This window comes from Theropithecus gelada, chromosome 7b (assembly GCF_003255815.1).
Source record: "Theropithecus gelada isolate Dixy chromosome 7b, Tgel_1.0, whole genome shotgun sequence".
Lineage (NCBI taxonomy): Eukaryota > Metazoa > Chordata > Mammalia > Primates > Cercopithecidae > Theropithecus > Theropithecus gelada.
In genome coordinates this window covers 33175533-33198056 of record NC_037675.1, presented here as the reverse complement: position 1 = coordinate 33198056, position 22524 = coordinate 33175533, and the positions used below count along the sequence as shown (strand labels likewise).

At 38.7% G+C, this 22524-nt stretch overlaps 1 protein-coding gene across 4 annotated transcripts in view; it reads right to left on the bottom strand.

Annotated features, from left to right (window-relative positions):
• Positions 1 to 18191: 18191 nt before the first annotated feature.
• Positions 18192 to 22524, bottom strand: part of ARHGAP5 (Rho GTPase activating protein 5) — an 80200-nt gene continuing 75867 nt past the window's right edge. For all 4 annotated transcript variants that reach the window (XM_025391846.1, XM_025391845.1, XM_025391844.1 and 1 more), the window contains one exon: positions 18192 to 21701. In XM_025391846.1, coding sequence (XP_025247631.1) covers positions 21374 to 21701 — 328 coding nt within the window. In that variant the 3' untranslated portion in view covers positions 18192 to 21373. The remainder of the gene's footprint in view (positions 21702 to 22524) is intronic.

Below are 22524 nucleotides of genomic sequence, written 5' to 3'. Positions count from 1 at the left end.
ATTGATATGATTACAGAATGGTGTAAATTGGAAATTCCCTAAGAATATTCAGGCTCACACCAAAGAAGGGATCTCCTTCAGTTATCATTTAGATGATCCTCCAAGATTTTTTGAGTACTTCCTGACCAGAAAAGGAAAGACTGACAGAATTCTGAAGTTTCATGCTAGGCGTCTCTTAGTGTGTGGAAAGACAAATATTATCTGAGGGTAGGAGTGAGGTGGGAAAGGACTAAACATCAGCACCCACCCCGTCAACCATGAAAAGCACCACAAGAATTCTATTAGTGTTCTTAGTGAAAGAATACACCACTGCTCATTTTCTTTTCATTATTTTGTGCAACCTTAGAAATTCAAAAGTTTCAGCCTTAATTTTAGAGTTGGATTTTTTTCCAGTTTCATCAAAACTGAAGCAATATCAGCTTGGCAGTCTTACCTGTCACTTCCTGATGCAGTAAGAATTCAGAGCATTGTGGACGTTATCACATGACTGTTTCGGGTAGCAACAGCTCTACCCAGTTAACAATTGGTAGAAACAATTGGGTAGAAACATGACTGTTTCGGGAGAAACAGCTCTACCCAATCACCAAATCAAATGATTGGAGAAGTGGATGACACTGTGCAAAACAGGGGTTTCGAAGTCAGACGAACCAGGGTTCAAACTCACCAAATATTTTGCATGGTTGTATGAATATAGCGTCGCTGATAGGATTTCTAGACCCAGTACAGAAAGTGTTTAGTCTGTAGATGTTCTATAATAAGTTCTTGTCCCTGCCCCTTCTCAGTGTTGGTGGAGATGAACATGTTTCTAAGTGGATGCTTCCCGTGGGATCTCGCCTAGGAAATTCTATACATCACATATTTAGTAATCCTATTGTTTGGATAAAAGGTTCAGTTTCCAGAAATATTGCGTTTTTGGTTTATCACACTTCCCAGGAGGCTGGTTAACATTTTAGTCTGGTTAGTATAAAAGAGAATATCCTGCTTTCTAAGTGGTTGTGGAAGAAGACACAGGAGCATCATTGAAGTGGCTGGCTTCTCACAACCAAGAAGCTGCGCCTATGGGGTGTGCGTGTGTGTTTGTGCGTGTGTGTGTGTGTGTGTGTGTGTTTGAGACAGAGTTTTGCTCTTGTCACCCAGGCTGGAGTGCAATGGCACAATCTCGACTCACTGCAACCTCTGCCTCCCCGGTTCAAGTGATTCTCCTACCTCAGCCTCCCGAGTAGCTGGGATTACAGGTGCCCACCACCACGCCCAGCTAATTTTTTCGTATTTTTAGTAGAGACAGGGTTTCACCATGTCGGCCAGGCTGGTCTTGAACTCCTGACCTCAAATGATCCACCCGCCTTGGCCTCCCAAAATGCTAGGATTACAGGTGTGAGCCACTGCGCCTGGCCAAAGCTGCCCCTGTGGTATTCTTTTTATGTCAATAAATACATGGAAAGACACTTTTGTGGGACTGGTCTGCTTTATATCTTTAAAAATATATTCCCCTGTTATGGGAAATGTATTCCCAGTCTAAACAACAGACTTTCAAGAAATAGTTCATATCTGACAAGTTAATCTTTGAGTACATATTGATATCAAGTTATATTAGAGTCTAGAATTTCTAGGCCTGTAACTCTCAACATCGGCATTTTTTTAAACTGTGGAACTTAACCTGTTACTGGGTTGTGAAGTCACAACCTGCTGAAGAGGATTGTGATGACAATTAGTTCGTTATATGAATACTAAAAACATACAGAAAAACATTAGAGAGCAAAATATATAGTAAGGGAAGGCGTTTGGGAAACGTTCACATCTGTGTCATGCGCGCGAGTGTATAGGTGTGTGCGCACATATGCATACTGGGTCATAATGTCAAAGTATTACTTTTGGAACTTTTGGATCTTGATCATTTGAAATGAAAGCTGCAGCTTCGTGTGAATTGGTAGAGAGATTTGGATTTCTTGCCCAGTACATGGGCCAGGGGGTAAGATTTTCTCCTGTGGCCGAGAGCCCGTAACACACACCTCACACACATACCCACACATACAGTAGGCAGTTCCCAGTGTTCGAATGTGTTTGTAGGGGAGTTTGGGGGTGCTCAGAATACATTATGAAAGAGAAAGTCTTATCGAACCAGCCCACAAAAGCCTCTTTAAACTAAAATGTTTTGCCACAATAGTACTAAACACCCCAAGAACTGTGTGCAACACTGTCCCATAGGCACAATGCAATCATTTTCAATTTAGGACATGAGAGACTCAATAAGCTGGTGATAACTGCTTAAAGCAGTTATGTCTCTGGACTCAGCTGTCTTGGGGTGAAATGTTGGAGATCTTTAGTGTTTTTCTCTCTATATAATATGACAGTCCAACATCTTACTGTGCAGCCTTCCTCCCCACAATGGAGTCGGGTGTGTGGGTGGAGGGAAGAACACATACTTAATGCATTAGTTATGAGCCACTTTCTACATCTACTCTCATTGGTTGGTTCTCTTCACTCTTTGCTATCCCAGAACAATCCTGAGTTTTCTTACTACAAAGATAAAATACATTTCTGACTCAAGAGACTGTTGTCCAATATAGAGAATCATCAATTTAGTCATAATATTATAAAATGCTTTTGAATATTGATACTTTAAAATGTTACTTGCATTTGACTAGAGTTATTCTAGACTGGGAAAATGAAAATTAAAATGCCAGGTATCAAAATTTGAAAAGTTCTGTTAGTAAGGAATCGAGAAAGCTTAAAAAGGGAGAATGAGAACAAAGAAGATGAAGGAAATGTCTGCCAAGCCTCCAGCCTGGCTGGTATTTCCTGTTGGAGAGCAGATGGTCGTAAAGAGATAGTACGCCTTGTGGTTGATTACAAGATTGAGAATTCATTCTGATTTGGCCATGGCCTCACTGCGATAGATGATGCATTTGGATTTTTGACATGAATTGTATTCTGTACAAACTTGAGCCCCAGACTCTGGAATTTATTACCTAAGACAGGGTCTCAAGTTTCCACTCTCGTAAAATAGGTACACTTAAATCTCTGGACGTTGTGAAAAAAAACTTCAAGGCCGGGCGTGGTGGCTTACACCTGTAATCCCAGCACTTTGGGAGGCCAAGGTGGGTGGATCATCTGAGGTCAGAAGTTCAAAATCAGCCTGGCCAACATGGTGAAACCCTGTCTCAACTAAAGGTACAAAAAAAAATTTAGCCGGGCGTGGTGGTGGGCACCTGTAATCCCAGCTACTCGGGAGGCTGAGGCAGGAGACTTGCTTGAACCTGGGAGGCGGAGGTTGCAGTGAGCTGAGATCATGCCACTGCACTCCAGCCTGGGTGACAAAAGCAAAACTCCGTCTCAAAAAAAAAAAAAAAGAAATGAAAAGAAAGGAACTTTAATACTCATTATTTGCAGTCACCGAAGCTATCTAAAATCTAAAGCCAGGGTCATTTAGCTTTCTCCTACAGGCTCAGCTTTACCTCATATTCAAGGATGGGTGAATTAATTAAGGAATCCCTGAACTAACATATAGCAGCTCTGAATCAACCCAGTTTAGTAAATTGTCCTACCTCAAACTATCCATAGCTTCTAGACATTAGGCTCACATGCCTAATGATTAAGCCATTGCCTGAATTCTAGTTCCAGTATCTAAAAGCCTGCCTTGTGTCATTTTTTTTTCATTTTCTGCTCTACTATTCCGTCACTTGGGCCTTATCTTTCCCTTGCTAATACTCTGGGGTACTAGAGTCCTTACCTTGAACCCAGTTCCACAGCAGCATGCATTCTTCTTAGAGGTTGGTCAGACTATTACTTACAGCCATCCCTAGTCTCTCCAAATGCATCTTTCCCATGCCGTCTCAAAACACCTCCCCTGATCAGCAGTCAGTCCCACACCTGAGGCTTTGCTTTCCTTGCTCTAGATTCCTACTTGTGTACTAGGGTGACCAACAGTCCCGGTTTACCTGGGACTGCAAGGATGTAGGACTTTCCTGGAATGTGGGACTTTCCATGCTAAATCCAGGAAAGTCTTGCACAAACCAGAATGAGTTTGTCATGCTGATTCAGCAAGCCAGGTTGTCTTCTTACTAAGTTCTGATTTGAATTTGTGCCTTCATTCAAGGACCTCTTCTTGTGCCTCATTGCTATGTAGGAGATTGTTGATACAAAGATCTATTACTGCCTGAATATGTGTGTCAGAAATCAGATTCCCTGGGAAGCTGACCCAGACACAGATTAGCACATAGGAATTTTATTATGGAGTGCTCTTGTGATCAACACCTGTGGGCAGTGGCATGTTGGTTTTGCTGATTTGCAGGGTTTGCTGATGTCCATGGTATAAATACCATGACTGATTTTAAGCCGCCAACTTGACATCAGTCAGCTTGCAAAATCCCTGCAAATTCAACAATTGGCTCCCATAATGCAGTACAAACCAGCTCCAGGATCCCCTTGCCAATGACGAAAAAGAAGAAAGCAGGATTGAACAGAGGGAGGAGGTGGGCTATGAGGCAATCACAACACAGGCCTCAGCCAACTGCACCAGGAGGTCTGAAACCAATATGGCCCTTCAGTATTATCCCAAGTTGGGGTGAAAGTGAAGTCTTGTTACTAGGCATCACTCTCAGAAGTTAGAGAACTGAGTTTTTTCACTGCTACAGTGGGGATGTGGGCAGTGTGACATGGCATCCACCACAGCCCACCCTTTCACAGCTCAGATCATATTTCCTTATAAGTTCTAGGAGCATCTATTCTTGCTTTGTAGTGGGCTTTTTTTTCTGGGGGAAAACTTATAAGAAGATTAGCAGTGGGACTCTAGTGTCTATAGAAACTACAGTCATTCTTGAAGACACAAATGATCATCCTAGTCTTTCTCCTCTACAGTCCATTGCAGATTGCCCTCACCCTGAGCTAGCACCTCAGGTAGTACTAGTACTCAGGTGGTACTAAAAAAGGAGTACTAAGAGACACTCAGGTAGATCACTTGAGTGCCAAACATATTCCTTCCTGGCCCTACTGTATAACAGCACTTCTCCTTCCCCCTGATGATTAAGATTAATTACCCCTGTCAGGATGGTGATTATTCTTCTTGTCTGCTGGATCACTTGGCATTGAAGCCTTAAGTCACTGGTGGTAGCCGTAGCTTACATTTCAACAGTGTAAGCATTCACCCTTTTGGAAACACAACCTCTAAATTCACAGAGCCCAAAGTTATAGGAACAGGAAACACAAACTCCCCAAGGTGATCACTAGGAGCAACCCCGAGGTTTCTGAACTCACACATTCTTCTTATTATTGGTGGATCAAACACTGCATCACTCAGTGAATCCATACTGAGAAAATGTGTCTTTTCCAATCAAAATGAGTCACTACCCCTTTCAGAGTGGTACAAGATAATCAATATGCTACCAAGTAGTTGATTGGTCTTTTTGAAAGATTATCTCCTTGAAAAATGGGACTGTGGACTCTGTTGCTAGAAGACTGGACAGGTTGGAGATTTGGAAGCAGTGGTGGTTAGATCAAACTTCGTAATTGGGATCGTGTGTGGTTAGGCCCATGAATAGCCTCCAGCCCTGCCATCATGGCCATTCGGTTTGTGTATTCGTTGTGCCAGCACTGGAGTGGCCAGTGGCAGAGGCTGGCCAATGTTAACTAGTCCAGTCATTCTGTGTAATTGGTTGTTTAGTGCCTCTTCCACGGCATATGCGCTCTGATGGACATCAACACCCAATACAAAGATCTTCACATTTTGTATCCACTTCAGTAAGTCCATCCACATGTCTCTGCCCCAGGCATCTGTGTTCCTAATATTTTAATCCTTGATCATTTGTCATTGCCCATGGGTCTGTATATATGCTGAACTTGAGCCACTTCTTTTTTTATGAAAATGAATAACCAGGTAAACCACCTGAATCTCTGCCCACCAAGAGGATTTCCTCTCACTGCTACCTATTAATGCCACTCCCAAACGAAGCTGAAAGGAAGTTTCAGTTCACTTTTGGTTTGTACCTACATACAAAGACAACCCACTTACGAAATGAGCCTAGGTTTTTTTTTTTCCTCTTCCATCATCTGGTTATGTGGGTCCTCCCTATGCAGCCTATGTTAGGGTGAAGTCTCTGAGAAGTGGACACCAAGACGGAGTTGGAAATGCAAGGTATTTATTGAGGGTAACTCCCGTGAAAGATAAAGAGAAGTGGGAGCAAGAGTAGGCAGGGAAAGCCTGTTAGGCCAGGAGCTTCTGGATGATGTGATAACTGATACAACCAGAGGGTCCCATGGTCATGGTGCATTCCTGCACTTTTTTCACTGGATGCTATGTTATGTGGGATTTCATGCTTATTGACCTAGCATTCCATTAAGTCCTCAGATAGTGGCGCTGCTGAGGTTCGGGGGATAAGAAAAGACAAATTAATGTTTATTCTTGGACAAATGAATCCTGACCCTTCCAGGACAGAAGAAGCCAAATGTAATCAAAATGTCAGAACCTGCTGAGGTTCGGGGGATAGGAAAAGACAAATTAATGTTTATTCTTGGACAAATGAATCCTGACCCTTCCAGGACAGAAGAAGCCAAATGTAATCAAAATGTCAGTAGGTAGCTGGTTGGTCTCCTCAAGAACAGTTCCATATTGGAGACTCACCTTTGGTCTCTCTTGCTGGTAGATTGGATATCCAGAGGAGCTGAACCAGCCTGATTCAGTAACTAGATCAGGCTTGTTCAGTGAAAGCTATGCAATTAGGCCAGTATATAGCCTCCGCCACTGCCTCAGTGGCCACTCTGCTCATGAGCACATTGTGCCACAGGGGTGACTAATGACAAAAACTGGCTAATGTCAACTGGCTGAGTCATGCTGTCTGTTTGGTTAGTCAGAGACTTGACTATGGTTTATGCTTTCTGGTGAGCATTACTATGTAATATACCCTCCAAAATTTATACTTCATGCTCATTCCCATATGGCCATCTATATTCCTATACCCCAGACCTCCTTGTCACGGATTTTCAAGCCCTTTCTCTTCCAGGCCCTGAGCCAGCCAGTCAGCTATTTGCTACTGCCTGTAAATCCATAAATGTTCTCACCTCAGGCTACTTCTCCTCTATACAAGATGGATGGCCAGGAGTACCACTTATACCTCTGCCCATTGAGAACATTTTCCTTCATCACCGTCTTTCAAAGCCACTCCTGACAGTGTCTATTTCCTTTTCTTTTATGTAATGGTCAGTCAGTTGTGGCTGCAAGGGGAGACACAGGAGAGGCTCAGGAAAACAAAGTTCATTGTACTCACAGGTCCTAGAGACAGGAGGCATGGCATGCTATGCAGGGCCACATGGGAAAGATGCCAGTATAGCCAGAAGGCAGAAAACAGACGCGAGGGGAAAGCATTAGGTCAGAACCTTTATTGGGGTTTCTGTGCGAATGGCAAGGCAGGGCAAGGTGCACAGTTGAGCACTGGCTAATTTCAATAATCTGGGTGGACTCTAAGCTACTGGAGTGGTCCCTAGGTGTCTGGTACATATATACTGACCCACGGGCAATGACAAATGATCAAGGATTAAAATATTAGGAACACAGATGCCTGGGACAGAGACATGTGGATGGACTTACTGAAGTGGATACAAAATGTGAAGATCTTTGTATTGGGTGTTGATGTCCATCAGAGCGCATATGCCATGGAAGAGGCACTAAACAACCAATTACACAGAATGACTCAACTAGTTAACATCCGCCCTTGAATGATTAAGGCAGGGGAATATTGTTTCCTGGGGAGTATGGGCAGGATAGAGGAGGCATGGCTCTGGATCGGTTAGTTTGTGTATCAAAGATATGTTCCCATCTTGTAAATCAAGCTTGGGTTTTTTCTCCTCCTTTATCTCATCATAGGAGGCCCCTCATACAACCATAGGGGTGAACTGAGGGAGGTAAACATGAGTAGTGGTGGTGGGTGATCTGCCTGCTTATGTATCAGGTTGAGGCAAAAGTAATTGCGGTTTTCACCATTAAAAGTAATGGCGAAGGCTAGATGCAGTAGCTCACACCTGTAATCCCAGTACTTTGGGAGGCCAAAGCAGGTGGATCACGAGGTCAGGAGTTCAAGACCAGCCTGGCCAACATGGTGAAACCCTGTCTCTACTAAAAATACAAAAATAAATTAGCCAGGCGTGGTGGTGTGAGCCTGTAATCCCAGTTACTCCAGAGGCTGAGACAGGAGAGAATTGCTTAAATTCGAGAGGTAGAGGTTGCAATGAGCCAAGATCATGCCACTGCAGTGCAGCCTGGGCAACAGAGCAAGACTGTCTCAAAAAAAAAAAAAAAAAGTAATGGCGAAAACTACAATTAGTTTTGCACCAACCTAAATAGCTTACTAGTGCAGGGTAGTCCTGCTTAGGTGCAATCCCAGATGTACGATTTCCATCTTACAATGGATTGCTGCTGGGCCTGCCTATCTTTATGAATTCATGGGTCTAACAAAACCCACTCATTATGGGCCACTCCAGACACATGGCCAATGTTCATTTCTCTACTAGGGTCCAGGAACATACCAGGAGCTGTTTTTCAAAGACCTGAGAATCTCTACTGTAGCTGGTGTGGCCTTGCTCCAGAACCCCAGGGGCTTCTGTTGTAATTGTCCCCATGGGGCTTTCCATAATTTCTACATTACATCTTTCCACTATTGACACTGTAATACCTTAGGGTCTGCTGGATTCTATGGTCCAGGCAGCAGAGTTGCTTGTAATAAAAGTCATGACCTTCTGCAGAGTTCTTTTCCTGTCTGGACCGCCCTGAAATCTGGCAGCCTTCCCTTTTACTTGGTATATGGGTCAAAGCAGAATTCCTAGATGTAGAATACTGATTCTAAACCAGAGATAATTTTGTTCCCCAAGGGACACTTGGCAAAGTCTGGAGCCATTTTTTATTTTTGTGACTGGGGTAGAGGGAGTGCTATTGACATCAATTTGGGTAGACGCTAAGGATGCTGCTAAACATCTTCTCTGGTTTGGATGTGATTTGTCCCTGTGAAAACTCATGTTGAAATTTAATTGCCAATGTAACAAAGTTGGGAGGTGGAGCCTAGTGGGAGGTGTTTTGTCATAGGGGTGAATCCTCATGAATGTCTTGATGCCACTCTCGAGGGACTGAGTAAGTTCTTGCTGTTGAGAGACTGGATTAGTTCTGGAGGGAATGGATTAGTTCCCACAAGAGCCAGTTTTTGCTCCTTCACATGTGTTCTCACTCATCTCATGGATTGGTTCCCACAAGAGCCCCTCGGGTTTTGCCTCTTCACATCTGTCCACTTCTCCTTTGACTTTCCACCATATTATGACACAATATGAAGTCCCTCACCAAAAGCTGAGCAGATGCTGGGGCCATGCCCCTTAAACTTCCAAGTCTAAAGAACCATACACTAAATAAACCTCTTCTTTTTATAAATTACACAGTCTCAGGTATTTTGTTATAGCAACAGTACACAGACTAAGACAACATCCCATTCTACAATGCACAGGATGCCTCTCTACACAAGGAACTATCTGGCCCAAAATGCCAATAGCACCAAAGCTGAAAAAGCCTCATGTAGAATGTGTTGCCTTTAAGGCCTGAGGAGGCCTGCCAGGTGCTGTAGGGATGCAAGATCCAACACATCTTTCATCCTTTAGAGGTGCTCTCCTGGCACATGCCTGACCACTGAACCCCTAAAAGCTCTACCAAAGTGGCAGTTCCCTGATCTTCACAGGGCTCTCCCTGTCTCTGGAGTGCATTGTCTTATCAAGGACTCCAGCCTGCTAGCTATCTCTTGATCATTCTGCCCAATGAGCATGTCATTAATTTAATAGATCAAAGTGATGTTCCATGGAATGTCCAGACACTCTTATCTCTTCAAAATGTATTATGATAGGACAGTTAACATAAGTCATGAGGTAAAACTATAAGTGAATACTGTTGTCTGCTTCACATGATGTCAAACTGTTTCAGGTTTTCTTTCCTAATTGAAATGTATTCTCTTACTTGCCAAATCAGTGACCATATAACATGTACCTGAGTCCTCATTAATCTGCTCTATCAATGATATCATGTCTGTCATTACTTCTGTGATTAGTACCACCACTTGGCTGAGCTTACAAGTTTATAGTCATTATCCAGGATCCATACCGCTTCTTCAGGGGCCAGACTAGTGAATTAAACAGAGGTATGATAGAGACCAGCCCCTCTGCAGTCTTTGCATTTTATGGGTGGCACTAATCTCTGCCACCCCTATCTGTGGGATGTAATATTTCTGGTTTACGTTCTTGGCTGGGTCTTGAAGATAATGTCATAAGCTTCCACGTGGCCATCCCCACTATAATGGCTTTTACCCCAACAGGCCAATGACCATGTGGAGGTTACTTCAACACTTAGACCTGGTCAAATAACCACTTAAAGTGGGTTCTGTGGAAACAACGAACCCACTCTAAGCTGGACTTTGGCCAGGAATCCATGTATTACTTGGCCCCTAGATATCTCCATTTCAATAAAGGGGTGGTGATGATTCTTTGAGTTTCCAGGTATTGAACGTCAACTCAGTCCCTATGTCCAACATTGCTCAAAATGTAAGATACTTCTCTGTCCCAAATGTATAATCATCTGAGTAAAAGGCCTAGATCACTGCGGAAAAGGCCGGGAAAAATCTTACAGTATGTACTTGCTGGGGTGTTGTATGGTCTTTCCTTGAGACCTGTTCGCCTTTTCAGCTGGCTGGGTCTGAACACTGGCTCAGGTTAGGGAACTGAGCAAGAGATTTCAACTTTTATTGCAGCGGTTGCCCTTGGCCTCTTGCTTCTCCATACTTTCTCTTTTTAAAATTTCAGACATTCAGCTGGGCATGGTGGCTCATACCTGTAATTCCAGTACTTTGGGAAGCTGAGGCAGGCAGATCACTTGAGGCCAGGAGGTCAAGACCAGCTTGGCCAATATGGTGAAACCCCATCTCTACTAAAAAGACAAAAGTGAGCCAGGTGTGGTGGCATGCACCTGTAGTCCCAGCTACCCAGGAGGCTGAGGCACAAGCGTAGTTTGAACCCAGGAGGCGGAGGTTTCAGTGAGCTGAGATGGCACCACTGCACTCCAGCCTAGGTGATAGAGCAAGACTCCGTCTCAATACTACTACTATTACTACTACTACTACTACTACTACTACTACTACTAATTTGAGACATTAAACAGTACCAACATTGAATGTCCATCTCTTTTGCCCTAGTGATGTCATGTCCTATAAACCATCTCCCCAATTCCCTGCAGGTCAAGCTTCTATGGCTGTCCCTCCAACTTTGTAGGTTATTATGGTAACTATGGCCTGTGGCTTTGGTAATTCAGTGTGCCACCTGCTTTGCAGCACTCTTGTTCCTATTGCTGCTAACGAGCAAATTCTGTGATCACCTCTCCTATCATCATTCCCAGCCCATAATGAATAACTGTATTATGATTTTCATAGGCCCTGTTCTACCTAAGTATTAAAAATTATATTTTTACTGGTATAAATACAAAAATACTAGTATTATATATTAAAACATTTTATTTGACCTAAATGTTGTTTTTTTCTTCTGATTTTAAAATAAAATAAAACATTTTTGTGGGCCCCTAAAGTGTTATGGGTCGTAGGCACTGTGCCTACTGTGTCTGATGGAGAATTAGGCCCAGGTGAGTAAGGTGTTCTCTGGATCCTCCCATGAAACATACTACTCTGGTGGGTCTGGCCTTACATAAATCATCTTTTCCAGCATGCTTATGCTCCTGAACCTTTTAATCATTTCCTCCACTGTCTGCCATGGCAACTCAGGCATTTCAATTTTGCTCACTGTGGGTTATGGCTTTCTTTGGGCTTCTAATGGCCACCCTAGTTTGCCCCATCCCCTGGGGCGTGCCACAGTATTAAATCCCATGTTGTTACAGAGTGCCCCATGGATGTGGTTTTGAGCTGAGGAAGAGGCACTAGTGCAATAGTGATTGATGAGATGGGGGTCTGGACTACTTGCTCATGCAGCTTAATTGGGTTCTGTGTCCCTATTGCTCAGTCACAGATTAACACTTCAATGCTGTTATCAGATGCTACAAATTTAGAATTGCTGTATCTTCCTCCTGAGTTGATACTTTTATCATTATCAAACGTTCTCCACCTCTAGTGATGCTTTTTGCTTCACCATTATGAGGCATTGGACTCTGTGTCATAATAGTATGGCAACACCAGTTTGCTAGTATTTGTATTATCTTTTTATAAAACACTTTATCTGTCAGCACATACTTTCTCCTTATTCTGTAAATGTGATGAGTTACGACTGATTTTTGAAGTTAAACCAACTTATTTTTTCCTTTTAATACCTTGCTAAGCACTAATATTCGAAATGGCATTTATATTCATGAAGGTACCTTATAATTTACTTCCTCTTTAAATTTGATTATCAACATTATGCTGGCCTCATAAAATGAATTAAAGTGCTTTTTCTTTTTTGTTGTTGTTCTACTGAAACCTTTATAAAGGATTTGTGTTATTCCTTATTTAATAAAATCCACTTGCAAAGTCATGTGGGCCTGTGTGAGCAAACTATGAAATCACAAATTCAGTTTAATAGGTATCAGACTATTTGTGCGTTCTACTCTTTTTATGTAAGTTTTGATAGGTTGTGCTTTTGGGGGAATTTTCCTATTTCTCTCAGAGTTCACGTTGAAAAGTTCTTGCTTGTCCAAGAGGGTAGTAACAATTCAAATATATTAGCATTGTTTATAATACCATCTTTTTCCTCTAAACCTCTCTGTATCCTTGTAATTTTGGTATGGCCCTTGTGAATAGCCTGTAATTTTCCTGTTTTTTTGTTTTTGTTTTTGACTCATCTGATGATCTGATGTCCCATTAAAACATTTATTTTTTAATTTGATGCAATGTTTGGGTTTAAATATACAATATTATATTTTTGTTCTATTTGTCACTGTTGTTTCCTTTTCTTTTCTCCCCTTTAAACATTTTCTATTATTCAATTTTTTTCATTCTTACTAGTTTGAATGCTACATTCTTTTTACTATTATTTTAGTGGTTTCAATAGAAATTACATGCATCCTTGACTTAACAAAATCTAACATTAATTGGTATTACCCTCCTCTGGGAGAAGCAAGGACTTTCCAACATGAACTCCAGTTACACCTCTTCCAATTTAGATGCCTTATTTTAGTTCATTATGTATTTAAATCCATAATACATCTTTGTTTTTTCATATTAGCACTTAGATTTAACCACATATTGGCCATTTCTGTTGCTTTTTATTCATTCTTACATATCAACAGTCCACCTGGGGATAGTTCTCTTGCCTGAAAATCTCTTTTCAGTATTATTCCTAATAAACCCTCAGATTTATAAAAGTATAACTCAGTATTTCATTGTAGGAGAATTTTCTACTTTTCTTGAAAACAACTTTTACATTTTTAAAGGTTATTTTTGTTAGACATTAAATTCTAGGTAAAGACACCACTTCATTATTATTTGGTTTCTGTTTTGATTAAGTAGCTTTTAGTGAAGTGGTACAATTTTGAAGGTAATTTTTTTCTCACTGGTTGCTTTTAAGATTTTTTTCTCTCTGGTTTTCAGTTTTATTATAATATGCTTAGGTATGAATTTTTCTTTCTTGCTTGGGATTGATTCAGAAGCCTCCCCAGATCAGTTGCTTATCTTGACAGCTGTGGAAAGATCTCAGTAATTATCTATTAATATATTGCTTTTGCCTCTCTCTGCTGTTTTCCTGGGGTATTAAATTTGATAAACATTTATCTTCTGTATTTTCTGTTCCTGTTTTATTCTATTTTCTTCTCATCAGTCTTTCAGTTCACGAATTCTATCTTCAGCTGTGAGTAACCTGCCACAAGAACAATGAGTTCTTGATTTCAGCTAATATTATGTTTGGCTCTATAACATTGGAAACTTTTCTGTATTTTCCAGATATCTGCTAAATTCTTCATCTTGACTTTTATCTCCTTCGATTGAACAAGCATATTTTAAAATCTGTGTTGTATTTGATTCATGTTGTCTTGTCTCCACACATGCCTTGTTATTTTGTGGTAAACATCGTTTGCAAAAGTATAGAAGTACTTTAAAGCTTTAAAAGGCCTTTAACTCCAATTCCTATTCACCTATGCCTGTAGGATGTGCATCAGATGTATTGTCAGCCTCTTGGATACCTCCTCCAGAATTCGCCAAAAAAACTCGAGAAAGTGGCCCCCAAAACAGGCTCACCTATTTGGATGTTATTTTCTCTTCCAACTTCTGGTTGTAATTTTGTGCTTACTGGCTAATGGCCTTCAAATTGACTTTTTTTTTTTTGAAATAATTTTCTCCATTTTGTCTCAATGCCCTCAGTTGGAGGGTTGGTCCAAATCATCTTCTATTACTATAAGTGGAAATCCCTTCTTGTTGCTGTAAGTCACTTGTATTCTAACTATATAGGAATTTGGCTTTCTCCAAGTAAAGGTGGTCTGAGACAGCTGTAAATATCTGGAAGTTGTGGTTTAAGAAAAAATGTGTAAACCAATTTGGCTTCTTTTAAATTCCATTTGAGTATTCACAAAAAATGCTTGAGGTCACACAGACCAATTTTGGTACACTGAAGTTAGGGGACTATGCAATAAGTTAACCAGGAGCTAGGATCATTGGGGGCCATCATGAAGGCTGGCTACCATTCAATAAGCAAGTTTAATTTGTGGTTGACAGCTTTTTGCCTTCAGTATGACATTACGGTGTACACTGAATTGTGACTTCTGGCCAGAGTGAATGCTCTGATATGCAATCAGACCAATTTATAGGTGAAAGCCCTTTCAATACATTCGTAGGTCTCTCCAGCCTGAGCATTATGGCATATAGATATGTAATCTGTTGACCTTTTCCCCTGCAATATTTAACACATATATATTCCTCGCTTTACAATGGGACCAAGTTCTGATAAACCCATTGTAAGTCAAGGAGTGCACTGAATGTGTATGGTTTTCGCACCACTGTAAAGTTGAAAAATCTTGAGTCAAACCAGTCGAAGTCAGGACCATTATAAAATTTCTCTCTGGGATGTTTGCCGACATTGACTTAGGTGTGACTTCGAAGAACTTCCCACAATTACTACATTTATGTTTCTATTATGAATTCTCTGACCTTTCATCAAATTTATCTTCTGAATAAAGGCCTGCCAACAATCGGTACACATATAGTTTCCCTTCTATATGCATTCTCCGAAGGAACCTGAGTAGACTGGTTAGTGATGCCTATACCTTGGAGAGACGACCAATTAAATAATAATCACATGCTTTTAGATCGATTATGGACATGATTTTGTTAAGTGTTAATAACTTCATTAGTCTATGCCACAATTTATTGAAATACTATGTGGTCATGATTAATGTACAGAATGTGGAGATGTAATTACTGTCCTGAAAAATATTTGTTATCCTTAATAAGGTTGTTGAAAACAAATCAGTTCTGATGTGTACAACTGTATCACCAGTCCTACCTTCCAGATGCAGTTTTTAATGTTACTAAAAGCTTTTAAAATAATCATTTCACATAGCTCTCCTTATTTACTTATTACTAAGTAAATGAAAACAGAGAATTTCCTTTGGAAACAATGGTAATAGGAACAGAGGGTAATTGTCCTGCGTAAAATTTCACTCCAAACAATACTATTTTGAATTATCTATCATAAAATATTCCACAAAGATAAAAGTTGGAGGAGCTAATTTCATTAACAATCTATGCCAGAGACCAGCCAATAATGTCTGTGGGCCAAATCTGGTCTGCTGCTAGTTTTTTACAGACACAATTTTATTGGAATACAGTAATATTTCATTTCTGCATTATGGCTCTTTGTGCATGACAGCAGAGAAGTGTCACAGAGATCATATGGCCTGCAAAGCCTAAGACACTATCTGTCCTTTCCCCAAAAAGTTTGCTAACTCCATAAAAATAATCTAAATGGATTCTAAGGTACACAACAGTCATTTTTTAATTAAAGTACTAGATATAACATTTTAGTTTGTATTTATGTTTTTTGAGACAGGGTCTCCCTTTGTCTCTCAGGCTGGAATGTAGTGGCTTGATTTTGGTTCACTGCAACCTCCGCAACCTGAGGTTCAAGCAATTCTCATGCCTCAGCCTCCTGAGTAGCCGGGACTACAGGCGCCTACCACCATGCCCAGCTAAATTTTGTATTTTTAGTAGAGATGGGGTTTTGTCATATTGGCATCATGTATATTGGCAGACTGGTCTTAAACTCCTGACCTCAAGCGATGCGCCTGCCTCAGCCTCCCAAAGTGCTGGGATTACAGGCATGAGAAACCATGCCTGGCTTTACTTTGTATTTTTAAAAGTACATTGCTGGTAATAGTTTCTCTCATTTCAAATATTACAAACCAAAAGACATTCAGCAGCTATGCCTGTGACTGCCAACAAATGAAAAATTTCGAAGTCAAGTTTCCAAGGAGGATATCTAAAGACTATGTTCTCTCAGACAGATATTTTTTATCTTTTCACCTACATTTATAAATAATCCAAGTCCTACACAAATAACAGTATGATAGTGTGCACAGCTTCTGATTTTACGTATTTTAGGGAATTAAACAGAAGTCTACTTCTTAGAACACCTAAATATTTATTTGGATAAAATAAAATAACAAGAATCTGGAGAAAAGGAACTAAGAGCCCCAAAGTTAAAGCTGGTAAAATAGTTCAAGAACTTGCAGCAAGTACCTAGAAAATATTAAATTGTTAGGACAAAACATTCACAGTTCAAGGTCCCAAGAAAATGATCTGGTGAGCAAATACATATACACACTTAAAACTAATCTGGATGAATTAGTGAAGCAATGAATAAATAAGTCAATTACTAAACCCACATAACTTATGCAAATAAAATCTAATACAAAAAATAAACTTGAAAAAAATAGGTTAAAACACTAAATCTTAACTGAAATGTTAGGCAAACTAGGAGGCCATTGTTAAATTGTTCACAATAACTTTTACTATTTGAGACAAAATTGAATAGAAAATCTGAATTGTAAGAATAAACAAGTTGTTTCTCAAGTACAATTCTTTGACAGCTACTCAAAAAGTGCATATACTGCAGGTCTTAATACTACTAACTACTGGTAAAAATGACTAAACCAGAACTGCCAGCACCAAATTAATTTCAAGGGTTATAATTTTACGCATTTAGTAATAACTAAAATGTTAATTATCATTGGTTAGCTTTTCAAAATCATTCTCACTGCCTACAGAATTTGCACAAGACTAATATTACACAATTTAATTAAGATGTGAATATGAGATTCTGTGGCTCTCCCCACTCCTCTCCCCGACAAAGAAAACTCATATAGTGGAGGAAAAAATGGAGTCATACAAATAGGACAATGATGAGGATCAACTGAAAAGTGAAGACTCCCAAAGTTAATTAATTAGATTTTAACTGCTTTAAAAAGACCAGGGTACTTGGATCACATCCAGTAACTGGATGTTGGAATATGAGATTAATGCTTGTACAATCCTCTCATCGTATGTAAAGATGCTATCCTAAGAAAATGATTTGAATAGTACCTTCCCTTATCAAATCTTAGAAAATTTTACTTTCAGGTATTTGATAACCTGAAAAGGCTAAGAACTTCGAGTCCTAATACGGTAAAAAAAAAATCAAGCATGTCCCATAGGCATTGAAACAAATTAGAAACTGTTAAGTCTAAGAATTTAAGTACCTTGAAACTATTAAATTCAAGATAACACAAAGATTCATGTCAAACAGACCTCACCAGATCCAGATTGACAACACATGCCATAAAATTTGGCCTAATAGTCACAAACCATTAACACATAAATATATTCTTTAACATTAGCAGCTGTGCTGTAACTAGAATAGTTTTCAAAATATTTCCAGTGGCTCCAAAGCATGTCTATCCCCAGCTCAAAAATCACATCCAGGTAAGATCTGAGTCTTAGAAATCTGTGCATTATCTTGTTTTCCTGACAATTAAAAATATCAGATTTTCACTTATATACACCCCCAGAAAAAATTTTGAATCTCCTTTCCAGGTACAGTGAAAACTCAATAATACATCTCCTTATAAAATTTCCATCATATTGATAAATTTATATTTTTATTTTTCATATTTCACTTGAAAAAAATTAGCTAATTTTTACCAATGAAATGGTAAAAATAGAGGCAACTATAACTTAAAATTACACAGCTTCTTAATGTTTTATTCATAGCATTCTTTATACATCAGAAGCTTCATTGAAATTTAATTTACTGCAGCATCCTGTGGGTGAAGCACAAAAATTACATTAAACAAAGAAACAAAAGCACTTTTGACTTTTAAAAATTATATATATATTTATATCCAGTTGACAAATAGCATCACAATTATTACCGTATAAAAAACTAAAAATCACCATGGAAGCTAAGGCCTAAATTCTCATTCCAATTGTTCCCTTTTGTTTATATCTAAGAGATATTATTAATTAGATTCCAGTACCTTAAAAAAAAAAAAAGAAAAACCCAAACAAACAAAAATACCCAGGTCTACATTATTTACATACAGTATGGGAAAAAAAGCTGCTTTTTGACTAACTTAGATTGCTGTTACCTGCAGTATTTACACTGTAAATGTTAAGGGGAAGAAGCACTACTAACAAACACCATTTAAAAAAAAATATATTGTGTCTGGAATTTTATTCTTAAATTAGTTGTATATCCTAAGAAGTGTCTGTTGAATAGAATTTGACTTCTAATAAATCTACTGAAAGTGTGAAAGCGAGTACCACTATGCTTCTTTATACTGCTAATCTAGATCCTGTTAGGTCCAATATTGTAGTAACTATAAGCACTGAACCTTAAATGAAACAATGGCAACGTGTGTGTAGATGAAATTTTATTATTGTAAAATATAATGCCTTGATGTTTACTCACAATTATGAGACTATCCTCCTATTTTAATCCTTTACGAAGTCTCAGATGATAGGTCCCTAAACAGTGAAACCTGTCAGTAACTTACCAGAAAAAAGTTTAATTATGTTATTCTGTTCTTAGATGTTTCTAATATTTAAAAACATATTTAAATCCCTGGCAAAAACAAACACAATTCAGTGTAACAGACTGAGCTTTAAACTGTACTTTAATTTTCAATAACTGTAACCTACTGGTTAATTGAACCAAATGTAGAATATTTAAATGACTCACTATGAAGTGTGTCAAATCAATGATAGAATGCATAGAAAAGTGGAGATAAGTTTGGGAGAAGGTGCAAGGTAGGTTAATGTGAAAAATGGTAAATGCCAGTTTTAGTAACAAAAATGGTACTAAATGCAGATGAACATTAAATTAATACAGTATAAAAGAGAATAGCTTAAATAAACTGGTATTCACATATTACAATAGCAAAGTTATGACAGAATGAACTGAAGACACGAAGTTTTGAAAACTCTCTTTTCAGCCCACTTCCAATAGAAATAGTCAGGCTTTTTTCCTGTACATAGTTTGATGCTTTGTCTATACCATATATAGTAGAAAAATAAATTCTTTAGCAACCTAGAAAGTTTATAAAACTCTTAAAGTTTAATTTTCTTTGCCAGACATGCCAATAGTTAAACTGACAACTATAAATTAAAGCTATATAGACAATAAGTATAAGTAATATAGAACAGGTTAAGAATACTACATTTACCGGATTTTTTTTTAAAAATTACTGTACTTTCTTAATTCCTGTGTGCTTTGCAATAGGAATAATAGGGACTTTGTTTTCTTAGAAAAGATAACATGTAAGAGTATAACACAAATAAGATAATTTATAATATACATGTACTTCAACAGCAGCCTGGTTCATGCCAACATCTTGGTTCTGAAGTTAAAATTGGAAGTACAATACCTAGAACTTAACAGTTGGGAAAGACAATATTTATTTTAGGAAAAAACAGAGCAAATCAAACTCTTAGGAGCCTTGAATCTGAAAATCTATTTACTATAATACATATAAGATAATCTTAAAATTGTAGTCTGAATTAAGATAACATTGACCAAAGAATTTTTTTCTTTACTACACAAAATATAACCTAGTGAAATTTACCTGTGCCACCTATTCTGAAAATTTTATCCATAATTTAGTGTTCTGGTTTTATCTTCACTAACAAAATGTTTACCCCCAAAAGCAGCAGTCATTTATAGTAATTCTGGTACCAACATCAAAGGAAAAACTGGCTTAAAAATGGTGCACAAGCCATTTTGGATTTTAGTACAACGCATCACAGAAAAGAACATGAATACAAATTTGTAATATAAACACTCCAAAGAGTCTGTCAGTACCCAAAGTATTTTTATTGCTATATTAGCAATGGGTTTTTTGGATATGTTTTTAAGGGCCACATAAAAATAGATTCAAGAAACAAATTAAATTGAAGTCCTAGATTTAAATGTTTGGTTTAAAGAATTTTCTACAACAAATTTCATGTTTATGTATGAAAAGTTATATAACCTTATATGAAAATGTAATGAAGTATTTTCTACACTATACTAAATGTGTTCCCCAAGAGGGAAAAAATTAAAATATCTAAAATATATTAGATTAAGATTACAAGACCATCATAGATCTTTTGAACATGCATCTGTTTACAGAATTAACAGTATACAAAATGTTTATTTCATTATGGACCATAAAGAAATGAGTTGGTGACAACTATCCTTTGCACAACATTATCAACTCACTTTAGCCACAAGCATGTCCTTGGTATGTGTGTAAAAGAAATAGGTTCATTTATCCCTCATCAAATCATCCACGTTTACTTGGAAGTATAGATGAAGGTACAGAAATGTGAAATATGTCAAGTGTATTTTTTTTCTTTCAAACAACATCCCAAGCATGGCCTCAGTAGCCTGAAATTATAAAATACTTAACTGGGCTTTTAGTTATCTACACTGACTGCCAGAATGTAAATTACATTGCCCAAATTAGCATATCAAATAACAAAATCAGCCAGAAAGCAGGCTGAAAAGCATTAAATGTTTCATATAGGTGAGTTTTTAAATCATTTAATTTCTATAGAAAAATTTTATTCACAATATAATGTGACAGAAATTGCCACAGGAATGATATATACTGATTGCGATAAGGTTGCATGCAGCAGCAGCTTTGTATTTTATAGCTATTTTTGTTTATAAAAATTAAACCTCTCCAGTCATGCTTATCACATGGTCTTAGATTTGTAATGTAAGTGAATAAGGAATACCATCTAGTTCAAAGAGAAAATGTAATTTTGAATGTGACTTATCTGTATGAAACATGAAGTATACTACTGAACCCTGAAACATGCATGTCTAGATTTGCTTTTTGTCCAAATCCAGCCTGTCTGCAATCACCTCCTATTCATATAATACCAAGAGGATCCGTTTGTAATTGTGGTTGTATCAGCTGAGGTTGCAATGGTGGTGGCAACTGAAGTGGTACCATTGGTTCCACCAACTGTCCTGGGTTTGAAGGTGGTGGAGGAGCCACAATGTTTGTCGTTTCTACAATTTCTCCATTGTAAAAGAAAAACTGACACTGTTGAATGAATGTTTCAACAACAGATTGATGAATCTTAGTAGTAGACAGAAACTCTCGATTTTCAAAATCAGGTCTCATCAAGGTTGGCCAAAAACAGATGGATAAGTTGTCTGCTGTCATTAGGTTGATTTTATTTTGCTGACTAACCCTGAAATTATGAAAGGAAAAAACATTTAGAAATCAAAACTCATTACAATCACAGAATTCCAGAGCTAGAAATGATCTCAGATTTAACGTTACCTTTTATCCTACTTCAAACCTGGGGTTTAAAAATTTGCATAAAGAAGCATCTTTAATTCGTATGTAAAAAACTTTTCCTGGGCCAGGTGCAGTGGCTCACACCTGTAATCCCAGCACATCAGGAGGCTGAGGCAGGTGGATCACCTGAGGTCGGGAGTTCGAGACCAGCAGGACTAACATGGAGAAACCCCATCTCTACTAAAAACACAAAATTAGCCAGGCGTAGTGACACGGCCTGTAATTCCAGCTACTTGGAAGGCTGAGGCAGGAGAATCGCTTGAACCTGGGAGGCGGGGGTTGTGGTGAGTGGAGATCGCGCCATTACACTCCAGCCTGGGCAACAAGAGTGAAGTGAAACTCCGTCTCAAAAACAACAACAAAAAACCTTTCCTGATGTGACAAATTGTAGTGAGTTTTTGGCAACAGAAACAACAAATTCTAATTGTATATGTAACTTCTTTGACTACTATGAGAGATGTAAAGATAAACCAGAGTATGCTCTCTCTCTCAACCAGCTTTGGAAAAATTACTACCAAAGGCGTTTGACACTAATGTCAGGCTAATTTTCCCTTCCTTCCTCCCCCTCTTCCTCTCTTTTTTATCTCTCCCTTTTCTTTTTTTCTCTTCCCTTCCTTTTTTTTTTGGAGAATCAAGTCTCACTATGTTGCTCAGACTGGTCTCAAACTCCTGGCCTCAAGAGATCCTCCAGCCTCCCAAAGTGTTGAGCCACC